The sequence below is a fragment of the Oryctolagus cuniculus genome, chromosome 5 (genome assembly GCF_964237555.1).
Source record: "Oryctolagus cuniculus chromosome 5, mOryCun1.1, whole genome shotgun sequence".
Taxonomy (NCBI): domain Eukaryota; kingdom Metazoa; phylum Chordata; class Mammalia; order Lagomorpha; family Leporidae; genus Oryctolagus; species Oryctolagus cuniculus.
Window position 1 is genome coordinate 29,472,197 of NC_091436.1, and position 15,153 is coordinate 29,487,349.

The window sequence follows — 15,153 nt, forward strand, 5'->3', positions numbered from 1 at the left end:
CTCTGCACACGGTCATATAATCTTCTGCAGCTCTTTCAGGCTTGGCTCTTGATTCCCTCTGTGTCCTTTTGGCCAAGTCACTTCACCTCCCTTAGCCTGCATTCCTATAAACTCCAAATGAAGGGGGTTGGGCTAGCTGATTTTTGTGGGCTTTCCCATCTGATGCTTGACCTATCACTGATTCTCATGAATGTACCTCAAAAATTCTATCATCAGCATTCAAGGTATAGCCAGTACATTCTTGCATGTGCTTGTGAAATCTTTTTCACAAGCTCTTGGTTGATAAAATTCTTTTAAAGTCACTCTTTGTGAATTGCGAGATGAACTCCTCAAAGAGTTCTGATGGTGTTTGTGACTTGATGAGTTTAAAGAAAATGGAAAACATTCTAGCTCTAGCGCCCTAGGCCTTTCGCTTTGAGCAGCACAACAACATCAAACAGCCTGAATCACTACCATTGTCCTGCACTCTTAGAGGTAAGGAAGGGGTCCAATGTTCAGAATCACAGAATAAGAGATCAGGGCACAGGTGAATATCTGAGCACACTTAGGAACCACAAGAGTCTACACACACACACACCCCTACTAAGCGTTTATGAAAATCAGTTTGTTGCTTGCCAAATGGATATACATCAGAACATAATTTCTGTCTTGTATTTAATTATAAGCCTATATTTAGAGACTTAAAATGATTTCTATTATTAAACTGTTATTTATTTCTGGGGGATAATTTTATTTATCTAAAATCTGTTCTTCCTGAATTAATGTCCCATTATCAACCAAGAGCAGTGAAAAGAGAGTGGGCTGGAGGTTCACACAGACTGTTACTAATTCACGCTGTGCTAGCCATGAGGACGCAAGGAATAGTAAGTTACAGTCCGCAGCCCGGAGGGGCTTGTGGTGGTGGCAGTTTTGGGCAAGGGGTGATGCGGACCTGTAGGAAAATTACTCTGCTTGAGTGAGCTGAATGCGCTAGGCTCCACGGGTTTTGATCCTGTGCCTTTTATCTAATCGCCTGAGATCTCAGATAGCAGGGCTCATCCAACCTCATGAACTCTGGACTTTCCTCTTTATGCATGAGTTTATTCTACCGCCTTTTCAAGGAGTTCTCCCTGGTAAGCAACAAGGACTATGAAAAGATCTGCCTGTTGGTGTAATGATGCTCTAGCACTTGTATTTAGATTTATATTTCATAAAAAGTGTTTTATGCTCCACTGTGGCACCAAATGATTTGGGAACACATGAACACACTGGGATCAAGAGTGCTCTCCTGCCGGGCCAGTTTCTATGATATTCTCTTAAATGTGCAAAGAGATGCTGGGAGTCCCCCTTTACCTCCAAGCCAAGAACTGATTCTTTTTCAGAATTCTCTTCCTTCTGATGCTGCATTAGGAAAGCTCCACAAAGCTAGGGGAAACTACAAGGAGCAGAGGCCTAGATGGGAGCCCAAACTACTGGGGAGAACTTGGGAGTCTCGAGAAAGTGGTGAAGGAAAGAAAACTAAAAAAAGACAGAGACAAATATAAATAAAAGTTAATGTTATAAAAGGTCCTCCTAAATTATTTAGCACAGGTTAGTACTTATGGAGAAAACCTGGAGACTTTGCAAAGTGGCAACCGAGAAGGCTAGAATACATATTTTTTTTTAAAAGAGAGGCTTACAATTATCTCTCAACTGCTTAACCACAGGGCTTAAAAAATCAAAATTTTTAGCTGCACGATCACCTACTCTGAGTCAGGTACGCTTCTGCACTGGGATATGATGCTGTGACACGCTAGTGAGAAGACAGAAGCCTGGTGCTTGCCAGCAGGGGGACAGTAATCAAGCAGTCCCAATAAATACATAACCCAACGTGTGAGAGAGACCATGCAGAAAAGTCACAAGGCACTATTTGGAGAATATTTCAAAAAGTTCATGGAGCATAGAGTTAAAAGATAACTTTTATTTTGGTGCATTTTTTTTAAATCCATGCATAGTTTTTTTTCATAAAGTACATTTTCCTCAAAATTTTGAAAATCCCTCCTATAATAGGGGACCTATTGGAGGACCTGACCTGTCTGGAGCAAAATCACAGTAACTTCTCACAGCATGACAAAGCACGGTGAAAGATCAGCACATAGGATTCTACTAATTCAGAAGTTCAAAGTATCCAGCAGATCTACGGGTGGGGCACAGCGATAACGGGAAGGGAGGCCCAAGGACCAGTCACTGTCCCCATGCCTTCCCTTAGGATGCCACTGCAGACCAAGGCCCAGCCTTCAGCTCAGAAGGCCCACCCACCAAGAGCTCTCCCACCTATCAGATTCATGAAAGACTGACAAAGAGCAGTTAATCCATTCCAAATAGGAGCCATGCTCTTCTCCGGGAATTCCGGTGGCTACTAAGCCCCAGGGAATCCAGGAGACCAGGAAGCTGGGACTTTCCTGCTGTGGATGCTGAGTTTATCACATACATGTTCATGCCCTTTTAATTCATTCACAGAGAATGATCTTATCTCAAGGTTCCAAGGTGTTTCCCTAGTACTCCCACATACTGGTTCCAGCATTGACATTAGCCTACAATACTTTCCTCACCTCAAATTAATGTGAATGTAAACAAAACTGCTTGGAATATTTTAAAGTGGGGGCCAATGTTGTAGTACAGGGGATACCAGCATCCTGTATGGGAGTGCCAGTTTGAGTCCCAGCTGCTCTGCTTCTGATCCACCTCCATGCTAATGTGCCTGGGAAGGGAGCAGAAGATGTCCCAAGTGCTTGGGCCCTTGCCACCCCACCATGGGAGGCCAGGATGGAGATCTTGGCTCCCGGCTTTGGGCTGGCTCAGCCCTGGCTGTTGCTGTCATTTAGCGAGTGAATCAGCTGATGGAAGATTCTCACCCCCCCCCCTTCTCTGTCTCTCTCTCTCTGCCTTTCAAATAAACATATAAATATTAAAAAAAATACTTAAAAGAACTGAAGTACCAACAAGCACTCTAGAAAAATACCATTTAAAAGGCAAATAGTTGGCAAACAAATGCAAACCACTCTTATCCAGTTATTACCTAGGTCTCCTAAGCATTTCTATATAACTGGTATTTGAGTCATTGGAAAGAACCAAGGAACAAATGTCTAAAAACAGACTGAATTCACAAACAACTTTGGGGTCATATTTTTTTGATATAGAAAAAAAAAAACCTTCATTTTAAAAAGGAATTGGCTAACATTCAGACTTTCCAATAGTTTCTATGTCCTGCCCTGTATCAGCCTTTGATCAAATTATTTATTGTAATATGTAGCTATATGATCCAAAATACTTTTAATAATAAAAAATGGTTATCATCATCCAAACCACTGTTTATTTAATTGGAGCTCGTGGACCCTTTACAGTCCTTAAAGTATTCTTTTCAGTTCTCTTTTTCCTTCAAGAATTCTTTATAAATACAAAATCCGTGTTTTCATTATTGGTAGCATATTATGTGTTATCCAAAATGACCACCTTGCAATGTTTGGATTTGTGATTGTAATTGTGATGGTGCCAAGTGACCTTACTTTAAATACCAATCAAGAATAAAAGGACAGAGATAGCTTTAACACATGTGGTGGATCACACCATGTGGAAACCAAATAAAGTTCTGGTCCACTGTATACAAATTTTCACAGTGGTACACATAAAAATCTCACTGCATGGCAGGTTATGTCTTAGCAGGCCAAACTTAACAGAAAAACATATATGCTGTAGTTCTTGTTACTAATACATATTGCAAGAGTAATTATTGATTTCAATTTTTATTTATTCTGCAGTCTTACTTTTATTCAACATATAAATGCATTCTAGCATTATATAAGGGATTTTAAGTATGTCACATGTTTCCTGTTTTTAAGAAAAGTAGGGCTCTCCAAAAAAGTTGATGGAAAACAAATATTACAAAAACTATGCATGGATTTAAATTTTTCTTATCAAAATAACTTACTTTATTTCATTTTTCCATAACTTTTGAAAGTATTTTCAAATAATAAAAATAATTTAAGTAAAAATTTGATATATTAAAGTTTTTTTCCCTTTGAAAGGGATTTATATATTATTCCTGAGAAACAGTAACTTAAGTCATCATTTTTAAAAATTCTGTCCTCCATGGCCAGGTAAAGCCACAGCCTGCAGTACCAGCATCCCTTATGGGTGATGGTTCTAGTCCCAGCTGTTCCACTTCTGATCCAGCTCTCTGCTATGGCCTGGGAAAGCAGTAGAAGATGATCCAAGTCCTTGGGCCTCTGCACCCATGTGAGAGACTCGGAAGAAGCTCTTGGCTTCTGGCTTCTGTTAGATCCAGCTCTACCCATTGTGGCCATTTGGGGAGTGAACCAGAGGACGGAAGACCTGTCTTTCTGCCTCTGCCTCTCTGTAACTCTGCCTTTCAAATAAATAAATAAATCTTTAAAAAAATTTTTGTCCTCCAAGTCCTCTCTATTATTATCTTAGGAATCACTTAAGTCATTCTTTGAATTTTTGTATGGCACATAAAAAGAACAGTGTTCACATAAAATATTATATATGAGATGAACAAATTATTGAAGCTTGTTTTCTGATTTTTCTCTAATCCAATTTTAGTCATTTTATTATAAAAACATTTTAAAAATTATTTTTGTCATATAGAAGACTTGTACGATTTACTTGTAGTTAACCAAAGTATAGTATAACTTGTTGGCAAATTCAACACTGAAAAAAATACTCTCATTGGATTTTGGACAAAATACACATTTAAATATTTTGAAATACAGCTACCTATTATGATATCAGAGATCCATACAAAAAAATTTCATTTCCTGATGTTTTTAGTTCTTGAATTTTGTGCTTAAAAATCAACTTGTTTTTTAAATTAACATTTTGCTTGGTTTGTAAATAAAATAATAAGATTAGATACCTACAGAATTATTACACATAGCAGTCAGGGATTTATTTCTAATTGAAGAAACCAAATTGGGCATAATCAACTCTAAGTTTTCTCTAATAGCACGATTTGTGAGTTGCAGAGTTAGGTATTTGTGCTGTACAAGGACTTTCATTCTAGAAAAGCAACCTCTGGATGGGGTAAGCAACGTCATAAGTCATTTGCAAAATAATTATCATCACTACATTTCTCACTGATTTATTTTATTCAGGACCACTAATCTTCTATCTTAAGAAATCCATGTGAGAAAAATAATTAAAAACAATTTAAAGATAGAAAATGAGGAAAACCCATCACTTTGACAAGAGCATTTAGCAAAGAAAACTAAGTCAGGTGCCTGCTCACCCAGGGTCTGCAACCAGCTGGCAGGCCCACCCAGCACACTCAAACTTCCATTTTGAACTGAAAAGAAAAAAAAAATCTTACTCTCCACTGTTTTAAAAGTAGAAATTGATATAGATTCTGTTACTCTCTCTACCATCTGCCTATCTGTGATATAGAACACCGGTTGGGAACTTTTGGTCCAAACCCTTCAACACATCTCCATCACATTTCACTGAACTCTTCATAAAGACTTGCTCTCCTCTGATAATCTGCACTGGTGTTTTAAAACCCTGATGTTTAGGAAGTCCTTTATGAGCAAGTCACTTAACCTCTCAGGACCCCAGATTCCTCATCTACAGAATGAAGCCATTTGGATAAGATGATTTTCACAAAGTCCCACCCAGAGCTAGAATTCTATCATCTTTATGTATTACCCAAAGCATTCGTTTTCACAACTGTTTAACATCAGAACAGTGTTTTAAAACAAAATTAAACAGAAACCCCTAATATATGAAGCATGTAAAAGTGAAGCTGAGAATACTCAAGATCTGCAGAAACACAGCGTGGAAACCACTGATGTAAAGCTCTCGTTTTAAAAATGCTTTCCTTTTTTCTTTGTCTCAGCGGAAAAGGAAAACATCTGGAAAGGATCCACCATATTAGTTTCCCTATGTGTACACCAGAACATATGTATTAAGTCACCTGTCAGCCTTTTCTTTTCCAGATTAAATAGCCATTATAAGTCCCATTTCCCATCCCTTTAAAATATATTTCCCTTCTTTTTTTTTTAATAAACCTTCTTTGGTTTCTGTAACTCTTTATTAAAATGTAAAGTTACAAAACAACCGTGATCTCTAAGAAGAGCCAAGTGTAGCAAAAGGATTACTTCCAGTCCTATCATGTGATATTCTCACTCTTAATACACTCCAAGTTGTTTCCTTTTTAATAACAACATTCCATTACTTCTCCTGATTCAACCAATAACTCAGGATTATCTGTAATTTTTTTTTTTGGTGAGGGGAGGTTGTAGCGGGGTGAAGAGGCTGAGTTTGCTACATCTACTGAATAACTTCTCATCCAATACCCACGTAATTTTTTACTGTCCTAGTGAGGTGCCTGTATTTTACTCTTATTGAATATAATCTGATTTTTGATGAAGCATTTCTCTCATTATTTAAGGTCACTGAATTTTTTTTTTACCTTCCAACATTTCTCATCCAATTTCAAAACCAATGTGACTTTCCCTAGGTCATTAAAGCTGTAGACTCACAACAGGTCAATTTCTAAAAAAGAGCTACACATAATGTGTTATTGACCATATTATGTCCCCCTTCAAGTTTCTGTATTGAAGTGCTAGCACCCAATACTTCCAAATATAATACTTCGAAACAAGGTCACTCGGGGGCCTTTGCTGTGGCATAGTGGGTAAAGCCGCTGCCTGCAGCACTGGCATCCCATATGGATGCTGGTTCAAGTCCCAACTGCTCCACTTCTGATCCAACTCTCTGCTATGGCCTGGGAAAGCAGTATAAGATGGTCCAAGTCCTTGGGTCCCTGGGAGACCCGGAAGAAGCTCCTGGCTTCCGATTGGCCCAACTCAGGCTGTTGCGTCCATCTGAGGAGTGAACCAGTGAATGGAAGACTTCTATCTCTCTCTCTCTCTGCCTCTCTGTAACTCTGTCTTTCAAATAAATAAATAAATATTATAAATAAATAAATAAATAAATAAAATTTAAAAATAGAAACAAGGTCATTCAAAAGATGATTAAACTAAAATTAAGCCAATTGGGTGTATGCACACCCAATCTGACTGATGTTCTTGTAAGAGGAGGAAATTGGGGCCGGCATTGTGGTGTAGTGGGCTAAGCCACCACCTGCAATACTGGCATCTCACATGGGCGCCAGTCCTTGTCCTGGCTGCTCCACTTCTGCTCCAGCTCTCTGCTATGCCCTGGGAAAGCAGTGGAAGATGGCCCAGGTGCTTGGACCCCTGCACCTGTGTGGGAGACCCAGAAAAAACTCCTGGCTCCTGGCTTCCGATTGGCCCAGCTCTGGCTGTTGCGACCATTTAGAGAGGGAACCAGAGGATGGAAGACCTTTCTCTCTGTAGCTCTACCTCTCAAATAAATAAATAAAATCTTTGGGGGAAAAAAATAGGAGGAAATTGGGACACACAGGAGAGACACTAGAGTTTCACAGACACAGAGAAAAGTCCACATGAGGACACAGCAAGGAGACAGCCATGAACAAGCCAAGTAGAGAGGCCTCAGAAGCCACCAGACCTGCCAACACCTTAACCTTGGATTTCCAGCTCCCAGAACTGTGAACAACTTAATTTTTATTGTTTAGCACCAGCAAACGATTACAAGGTTGACTTCATTCTGTGCATGACGCTGCACAGCCACTGGAGACTCACTAGGGAACCTCTGCCATGACAGAGAAGGCCACAAGAAACCACAAATACCCGTAACTCCAGCCAGAGTAGGTCATAAAGGAAGATCAGAGCAAAATGCCTTGGGAGAAGCAAGACAGCCAGAACGCTTTCCACCTGGAGGATGGGGGAAGACGTGACAAAGGAGATGTCATTTGATCCAGACCTTCAAAAACGGGTAAAATTCACATTACTGACAGCAGGAGGTGGTGGGGGATGGGCAACAAGACATTAAGAGCATAAACTAGGTACCCACAATCCCTATGAGGATGACCCCCAGCAGTCATCCACCTGAAGACAAGGTTGGAGCTTTGCAAGCCTAACTAAACATCTAACCAACATTAGAAAGTTTTATAGATAGACAGATGGTAGATGTCCTTAGGCCTCATGCTCAACCTGCCGAGTCAGGACCTCCCGGGATGGGGTCCTGGAATCTTTATTTTGACCAACTTCTCCCGTGAAACAATATCAACTTCATCAGTTTAAAAATCTCTTTTTATTACCAACATACGAATGAGTTGCATTTTATTAGGTAGAAACAAACCCATGGTTTAGAAGTGATATCTGTAGTATCACTTTGACATATGCACAGACCAGCCTTATCCAAGTTATCCAACCTGCAGGAAACATGGCGGAGAACAGAGGGCTTCTGCCCACAATGACCGCAAATTAACAGACTCTGCCTTCTTTCTCCTTGTTCTGAGAACGTGGCCACATATTTTTCTTTTTATATTGAAGGGCTTTCCTGTTCTTAAAACTCTGTGAGACTTGAAGTCCTCCTTATTAAAGTGATGAAAGTAACCCCTGCTTGAGATAATGTACTAAAAGTATCGAACACAATGGTAAATGCCACCCTTCCTCCTCACCCCCAACTCCCAATTCCACCACTCCAGTTTTCTTATGTATCTCTTGAAGCTGGGCCCTTCAGTGAGGCTTTGTGTCAGCTCAGATTTTGGCTAAAGGTGGAGGCCCACCTCTGGAAGCTCTGTTTCAGTCCAAAGGTCTCCCTAGGAGCCAGTGATTGATGGCCATGTGAGCCATCTTCCCAAACAGATCAACAGTTTCCTCCCAGTGAATGACAGGCCACAGTGCAGTCAGTGGTAAGGTGTATTTCTCTTCACCCACTGGGTTTTTCTACCTCAAACCTTGAGTGTAGCCTTCTCCAAAAAATCCTTGGCACCTGTGCTATTTTTTTTTTTTTTCATTCATGCGTCCATTCACTCACTCGTTAATCTAATCAATACACATCGTATACATGCCAAGGATTGTATCCCCTTATCCTCTCTGGACTGAACAAAGAGGCTAGGCTTCTACTCTGGTGGAGTTGCCACTCCAGGGGAGAAGGAAGTAAATTTTTCTGTGCAATATGTCAAGTGGGGATGAAGAAAATTTAAGCCACGGACAGGAATCACAAGGGCTGTTGCTACTTGGGTAGAGTAGTCAGAAAGCCCTTGGTGAGGGGGCCTTTGAGCACAGACATGGAGAATGGACAGCCTGAGCCAGCAAGACATTTGGGAAGAGTTTCAGGAAGTACCTTCCTCAGTTGCAAGGAACTTGTGTTCCTCAGGTTCTTCCGCCTACCCCCCAGGGATATTATTTGGTTATAGGATAATCGAGTTTAAATGAGGTCATTAAGACAGTTTCCAATCCAAAGGAACTAGTCTCTTTTTAGAAAGGGGGAATTTGGACAGAGAGACACACATAGGGGAAATACCAAGTAAAGAGGAAGGCAGAGATCACAGCAATGCTGCGCTGACAAGCAAGGGATGCCACAGCTTGCCAGGAAACCAAAGGCTAGAACAGGGCCTCAGAACCAACCTGCCAAAACCTTGAACTTGGACTTCTGGCCTCCAGAACTGCAAGACAATAACTTTTTGCTGAGTAAGCTTGATCAGCTTAAACAAAGTCTGTGCTACTGTGTTACAACAGTGCTGGGAAACAAACAGCACCAACTAGCACTCTTAGGGGCAGAGCCAAACCATACCATTCCCTCCCCTCCCCAAGGGTTGGGGGGGAAGTGGGGGTTCACAGCACAAACCTCTGCAGACAGGGGTAACTGCCCCCTACCGGGACTGTTTACCACCTGACATTCTCAAACCATTTCAGATAATAATACTGGCCTGATCTCTCTGAAACCAAAATGTGATCACATCTCAGTTTCACAAGCTTTCACCTGCCTCCCACAGTGTCCAGACAGAATCCAAATTTCTCAGGGCACAAAGGCTTTTAGGATCCAGCCTCTTTAATCTGTTTTCTCTCATCTTTGCATTAATTCCTGGGCCATGAGTTCCCCATGCACCTGCACCTCCCAGTTTGGTCAAACTTCTATTCTCCCTCAGGCTTTCCCAATGCATTCCCAAGCATTGGGATGCTTTCCCAATACCCCTGAGATGGTGTTAGGTGTCCCTCCTGTGCGATCTCCAAAGTCCTTGTGTTTAATGCTGTTGTGGTGTTTATCACACAGTGTCCAAGGCCTGTTTGTCTCCTCCTTTTGACCATGAGTTCCTATCTTGTATCTCCAGGCACCAAGAAAGTGCTTGGGGAGGATTCATTGGGTGGAGGAGAATCAATGAACAAAGCATGCCATGTTCCAACCAGCTGATCCCAGAACTACTTTTTTTTTTTCTTTCCGCCTTTAAGGGGTGGGGGGATGGGAGCATGACCTTTCCAGGGATTTCTCAATAGCATGTAAAACCACTGCAGCTGGATGGACTGTACCTTTCCTTAAAGCTTGCAAGAGGAATTTAGATTAGACACTCAAAAGCTGTTCCTTGTGTCGCAAGATACTGCAGTATAAGGAAGAGAAGTAAACAATCAGCCCAGCAATTTTTTTTTTCTGAGCTTGACCAATAGTTTGGAATCTATTTTGTGATAGGAAGTGGCACCATTAGGTCTGTTCCAAGCCTCTGGTTCTGTTACTGCATGTTCATGACCCACAGGTAAAGGTGTTGGGAGCAGGGTGGAACGAAATGAGGAGTGTTGCAACTAGCGATACAACAAGTCTTGTGTCCTTGTCCCCAAACAATAAATATTTTTTTAGTTTTAAAAAATATTTGCATGCACGGTTATAAACGCTGGGGACCCTGGAAGAGGAAAAAGAGGAAGACAGAAAGTAACAACTTTTTTTTTTCAATGACTAGAGAAAGACAGAGGAAGTTAATAGATGCAAATAATCAGGACTGGGTCTCACAAATGCCTGAACGGGGAAATGTTTCCGAATTTCAAGACCTCAAGAAATAGGGCCTTAAAAAAGTCTAGTGAGAAGGGAGGGGAGGCGAGGAGAGGGGGAGGGGGCTGGCTTTCGCAGCAGGAAGTCTTCGATGGCTATTGACTTGTGGAGAAACAACTCGTACTCCAGTCCTTATTCGGAGCGCTAAACTCGATTTCACAGCGTAAAGAGCAGCACCGGCGCTGGGAGCGGCCTCACTCCGGTGCCGGGGAGACGGCTCGTCCTCCCCGTCGGGAAAGCGAGAGCGCCTGCGGCTGGGCAGGCGCCCCGACCGGCCGCGGGGGTTTTATTTGCAAGTCAGCGAGCCCAGTGGGCGATGGGGCGCGCGGTGCCGCGTTCTGGAAGCTGGGTTGTTATTCTCGCTTATTGCCCCACTGCACAATTCCGAGGGAAAGCAGGCGCGCCGGCGGTGTGCGCGCGCAGGGGGCCGTACGGGACGTGCCGCTACGCGTCCACCCCAGAACCACTTGATGTGCAAAGCCATGGCCGTAGTGGTATCTCTTCGTTTGCCTCTTCCAGCAACAGCAGTCTTACTCGGCCCTCGAATTTCTTAATTACAAACCAGTCTTCTCCTAAATCAACCCTAAACCGTCAGGCAGAGCCCGGAGGGAAGCTTGTGCGAGTTTGCACACACACACACACACACACACACACACAAACACCCCACCTCCCGGATCAAGGGCAACAGCAGAAGCGAGGAACTGTGTATGTGCAAAAAGGTGGATCTGGGGACTAGGATCGCTGAGTTTGTTTACAGAGCAGAGACGCCTCAGCTCGGATGCCAAAGCTACCAAGAGCTGCAAACGCAAACTTAGCAGAAGCACACGTATCCCAGGAGCGGAGAGCAGGCTCCAAAGCGCGGCCCGGACTCCCGGCGCGGGAGCTGGGACTGCCAAGCCCGCGAGCGCGCTCGCTCCACCTGCAGCCTCTGCGGCTCCCCGCCCGCGGGCCGCTCGCCCTTGAAAGGAGTTGGGGGGTGGGGAGGCGGGGGTCGTCGGGGTGGGGGATTTACCTACACGCAGATTAAAACTAACTGCCCTCTCTGAAAACAGAAAGGCGCGGCCCGGGAAAGCGCGCGCTCGGACAGGGCATTATCTGCCGGGGGCTTTAAAAGCCAAGTCGGGGAAGCACGGCCATTCTTGGGAACCCTTGGAGAAGGGCCGCTTGGGGGAGGGCGGGGGGCAGAGCAGGGGCGCGGAGCGAGCCCCCCTTCCCGTGCAGGATAGGCCGGGTCGCTTCGGTGAGCGGGGTGGGAAGCCCGGGGATGGGCAGATCCGCCCCGAGAAGGGCGATGTGTTCTCCGAGGAGGCGCTGCCTCCACTAGGGCCGGGGAGCTAGGGAGGCTTTTTTTTTTTTTTTTTTTTCCCCTCCCCGGCCGGCGGGGCGGCGCCTGGGCCGGTAGCCTCTGCGCACGTGCGGCCGGACCCGGTCCAGGGTGCCCGGGAATCCAGCGCCCGCGTCTTCCCGCTGCCCCCCGGAGGCTCTCGCTCCGCCCTTCCTGAATCCCTTATATTAACTGTGGCCAAAGCCCGAAGAAACACAGCTCATTGTTGGCAGCTGCCGGGCGGTCCTGCCGAGCTGTGAGGGCAGCGCAGGGGGAAATAAAAGGGAACGGCTCCGAGTCTGCCCCAGCGGCCGCGGCGGAACCTCGGCGCCCCACTCCGCGAGCAGCGAGCGCCCCGCACGCCCGGGAGCTCCCCTCTATGTGCTGCTGAGCCGGTCCTGGACCGCGCGATCCCGCCCTCGGTGTTCGGAGCAGAAATCGCAGAGACGGAAGGTGAGCGCGGCGGGCGGAGCGGGCTGGGGCTCCTGCCAGCGCCGGCCTCCGAGGGCAGGGTTTGCCCGGAGGAAGAGCGCGAGGCGGAGCTGGGGAATAACAACAGGATGTGCAACAACAGGACGGCGAGGACTGCTTTCGAGCCCGAAGTTGGCGGCAGGGCTGCGGGGCACTTCCTTTATTCGGCCACTTCGGGGGGCAGAGGGCGGTGGGGGCTCGGGGGGCCCCCCGGCCCGGCCGCAGCGGGAGGAGCCGTTTGCGCAGCGCCGGGCTCTGCCGAGGGTGGCAGGTCCGCAGAGGGCGCCGGAGCCCGGGTGCACCGATCGGCTACTCGTGGGGGCCCCGGGGGCGGCGGCTCGCAGGCGAAGCGGGGCGCGCCGTGGTGGGCGACACGTGTGGCGCAGGTCTCACCCGCCGGCCCTTTTCCCTTTCAGGACTGGACATGGCAGACCATATGATGGCCATGAACCACGGGCGCTTCCCCGACGGCACCAACGGGCTGCACCACCACCCTGCCCATCGCATGGGCATGGGGCAGTTCCCGAGCCCCCATCACCACCAGCAGCAGCAGCAGCCCCAGCACGCCTTCAACGCCCTCATGGGCGAGCACATACACTACGGCGCGGGCACCATGAACGCCACGAGCGGCATCAGGCACGCCATGGGGCCAGGGACTGTGAACGGAGGGCACCCCCCGAGCGCGCTGGCCCCGGCGGCCAGGTTTAACAACTCCCAGTTCATGGGCCCCCCGGTGGCCAGCCAGGGAGGCTCCCTGCCGGCCAGCATGCAGCTGCAGAAGCTCAACAACCAGTATTTCAACCATCACCCCTACCCGCACAACCACTACATGCCGGACTTGCACCCTGCTGCAGGCCACCAGATGAACGGGACGAACCAGCACTTCCGAGATTGCAACCCCAAGCACAGCGGCGGCAGCGCGGGCGCGGGCGGCGCGGGCGGCAGCGGCAGCGCCGGCGGCTCGGGCGGCACCTCGGGCGGCGGCGCGGGCGGCAGCGGCAGCGGCGGCAGCAGCGGCGGCGGCGGCGGCGGCAGCAACATGCCCGCCTCCGTGGCCCACGTCCCCGCGGCAATGCTGCCGCCCAATGTCATAGACACTGATTTCATCGACGAGGAAGTGCTTATGTCCTTAGTGATAGAAATGGGTTTGGACCGCATCAAGGAGCTGCCCGAACTCTGGCTGGGGCAGAACGAGTTTGATTTCATGACGGACTTCGTGTGCAAACAGCAGCCCAGCAGAGTAAGCTGTTGACTCGAGCGGGAGGGGGGGGGGGCGGGGGACACCACCCCCACACACACCCCTGCGAAAGAAATCAACCCCCCAACTATCGGTGTGAATTAAAAGAAAACAAACAAAAAAAAGCAAAACAAAACAAAAAAACAAACAAAAAAAACCCCATTCCCTTAGACACAGTATCTCACTTTTCAGATCTTGAAAGGTTTGAGAACCTGGAAACAAAGTAAACTATAAACTTGTACAAATTGGTTTTTTAAAAAAAAAATTGCTGCCACTTTTTTTTTTCTGTTTTTGTTTCGTTTTTGTAGCCTTGACATTCAGCCTCCCTTATGTAGTTGAAATCCCTAGCTAACTTGGTCTTTTTCGTTGTTTGTTTTTACTCCTTATTTCTTCACTTTCTCCAGTGCTCAACTGTTTAGATATTAATCTTGGCAAACTGCTTAATCTTGTGGATTTTGTAGATGGTTTCAAATGACTGAAATGCATTCAGATTTCGAGTGAAAGGAAAAATTGCATTAGTTGGTTGCATGAACTTTGAAGGGCAGATGTTACTGCACAAACTCTGCCATCTCGCTTCATTTTTTTAACTATGCATTTGAGTACAGACTAATTTTTAAAATATGCTAAACTGGAAGATTAAACAGATGTGGGCCAAACCGTTCTGGATCAGGAAAAGTCATACTGTTCACTTTCAAGTTGGCTGTCCCCTCTCCCCTGTATGTACAGAAAATAATAGGGTGTGGAATGTCGTCAGTGGCAAACATTTCACAGATTTTTATTTTGTTTCTGTCTTCAACATTTTTGACACTGTGCTAATAGTTATATTCAGTACATGAAAAGATACTACTGTGTTGAAAGCTTTTTAGGAAATTTTGACAGTATTTTTGTACAAAACATTTTTTTGAAAAAATACTTGTTAATTTATTCTATTTTAATTTGCCAATGTCAATAAAAAGTTAAGAAATACTTGTTTGCTAGAAGTCATTTCGGGGGAGGGGGAGTAGTTCCCTTTGGTGGCTTTTTTTTTTTTTCCTTCTTTCCTGTCTTTAAGTTGAACACTGTATTGATGAGAGTAAGCATTCCAAAGGATAAATTACAGGACACTGAAACAGGTCATGATGAGCTTAAGCGGAGAGCAGGATTTAACATAATTGGCATAATGCTTCATTGTTATCATTGAAACATGCCTCTTGGTGTGGTTTAATCAAAAGCTGCA

The 15,153-nt window shown here is 45.5% G+C and overlaps 1 protein-coding gene across 1 annotated transcript; it reads left to right on the plus strand.

Moving 5' to 3' along the window:
* Positions 1–12,248: 12,248 nt before the first annotated feature.
* On the plus strand, positions 12,249–14,903 carry CITED2 (Cbp/p300 interacting transactivator with Glu/Asp rich carboxy-terminal domain 2). The gene is made up of 2 exons (XM_017345399.3): positions 12,249–12,682; positions 13,117–14,903. The coding sequence occupies exon 2, from the start codon at positions 13,125–13,127 to the stop codon at positions 13,950–13,952; it is 828 nt and encodes a 275-aa protein (XP_017200888.1). The 5' UTR covers positions 12,249–12,682; positions 13,117–13,124; the 3' UTR covers positions 13,953–14,903.
* The last annotated feature ends 250 nt before the right edge of the window (positions 14,904–15,153 follow it).

Excerpts from the sequence above, each read along its gene's own strand:
- CITED2 (XM_017345399.3), top strand. The coding sequence starts at position 13,125 with ATGGCAGACCATATGATGGCCATGAACCACGGGCGCTTCCCCGACGGC.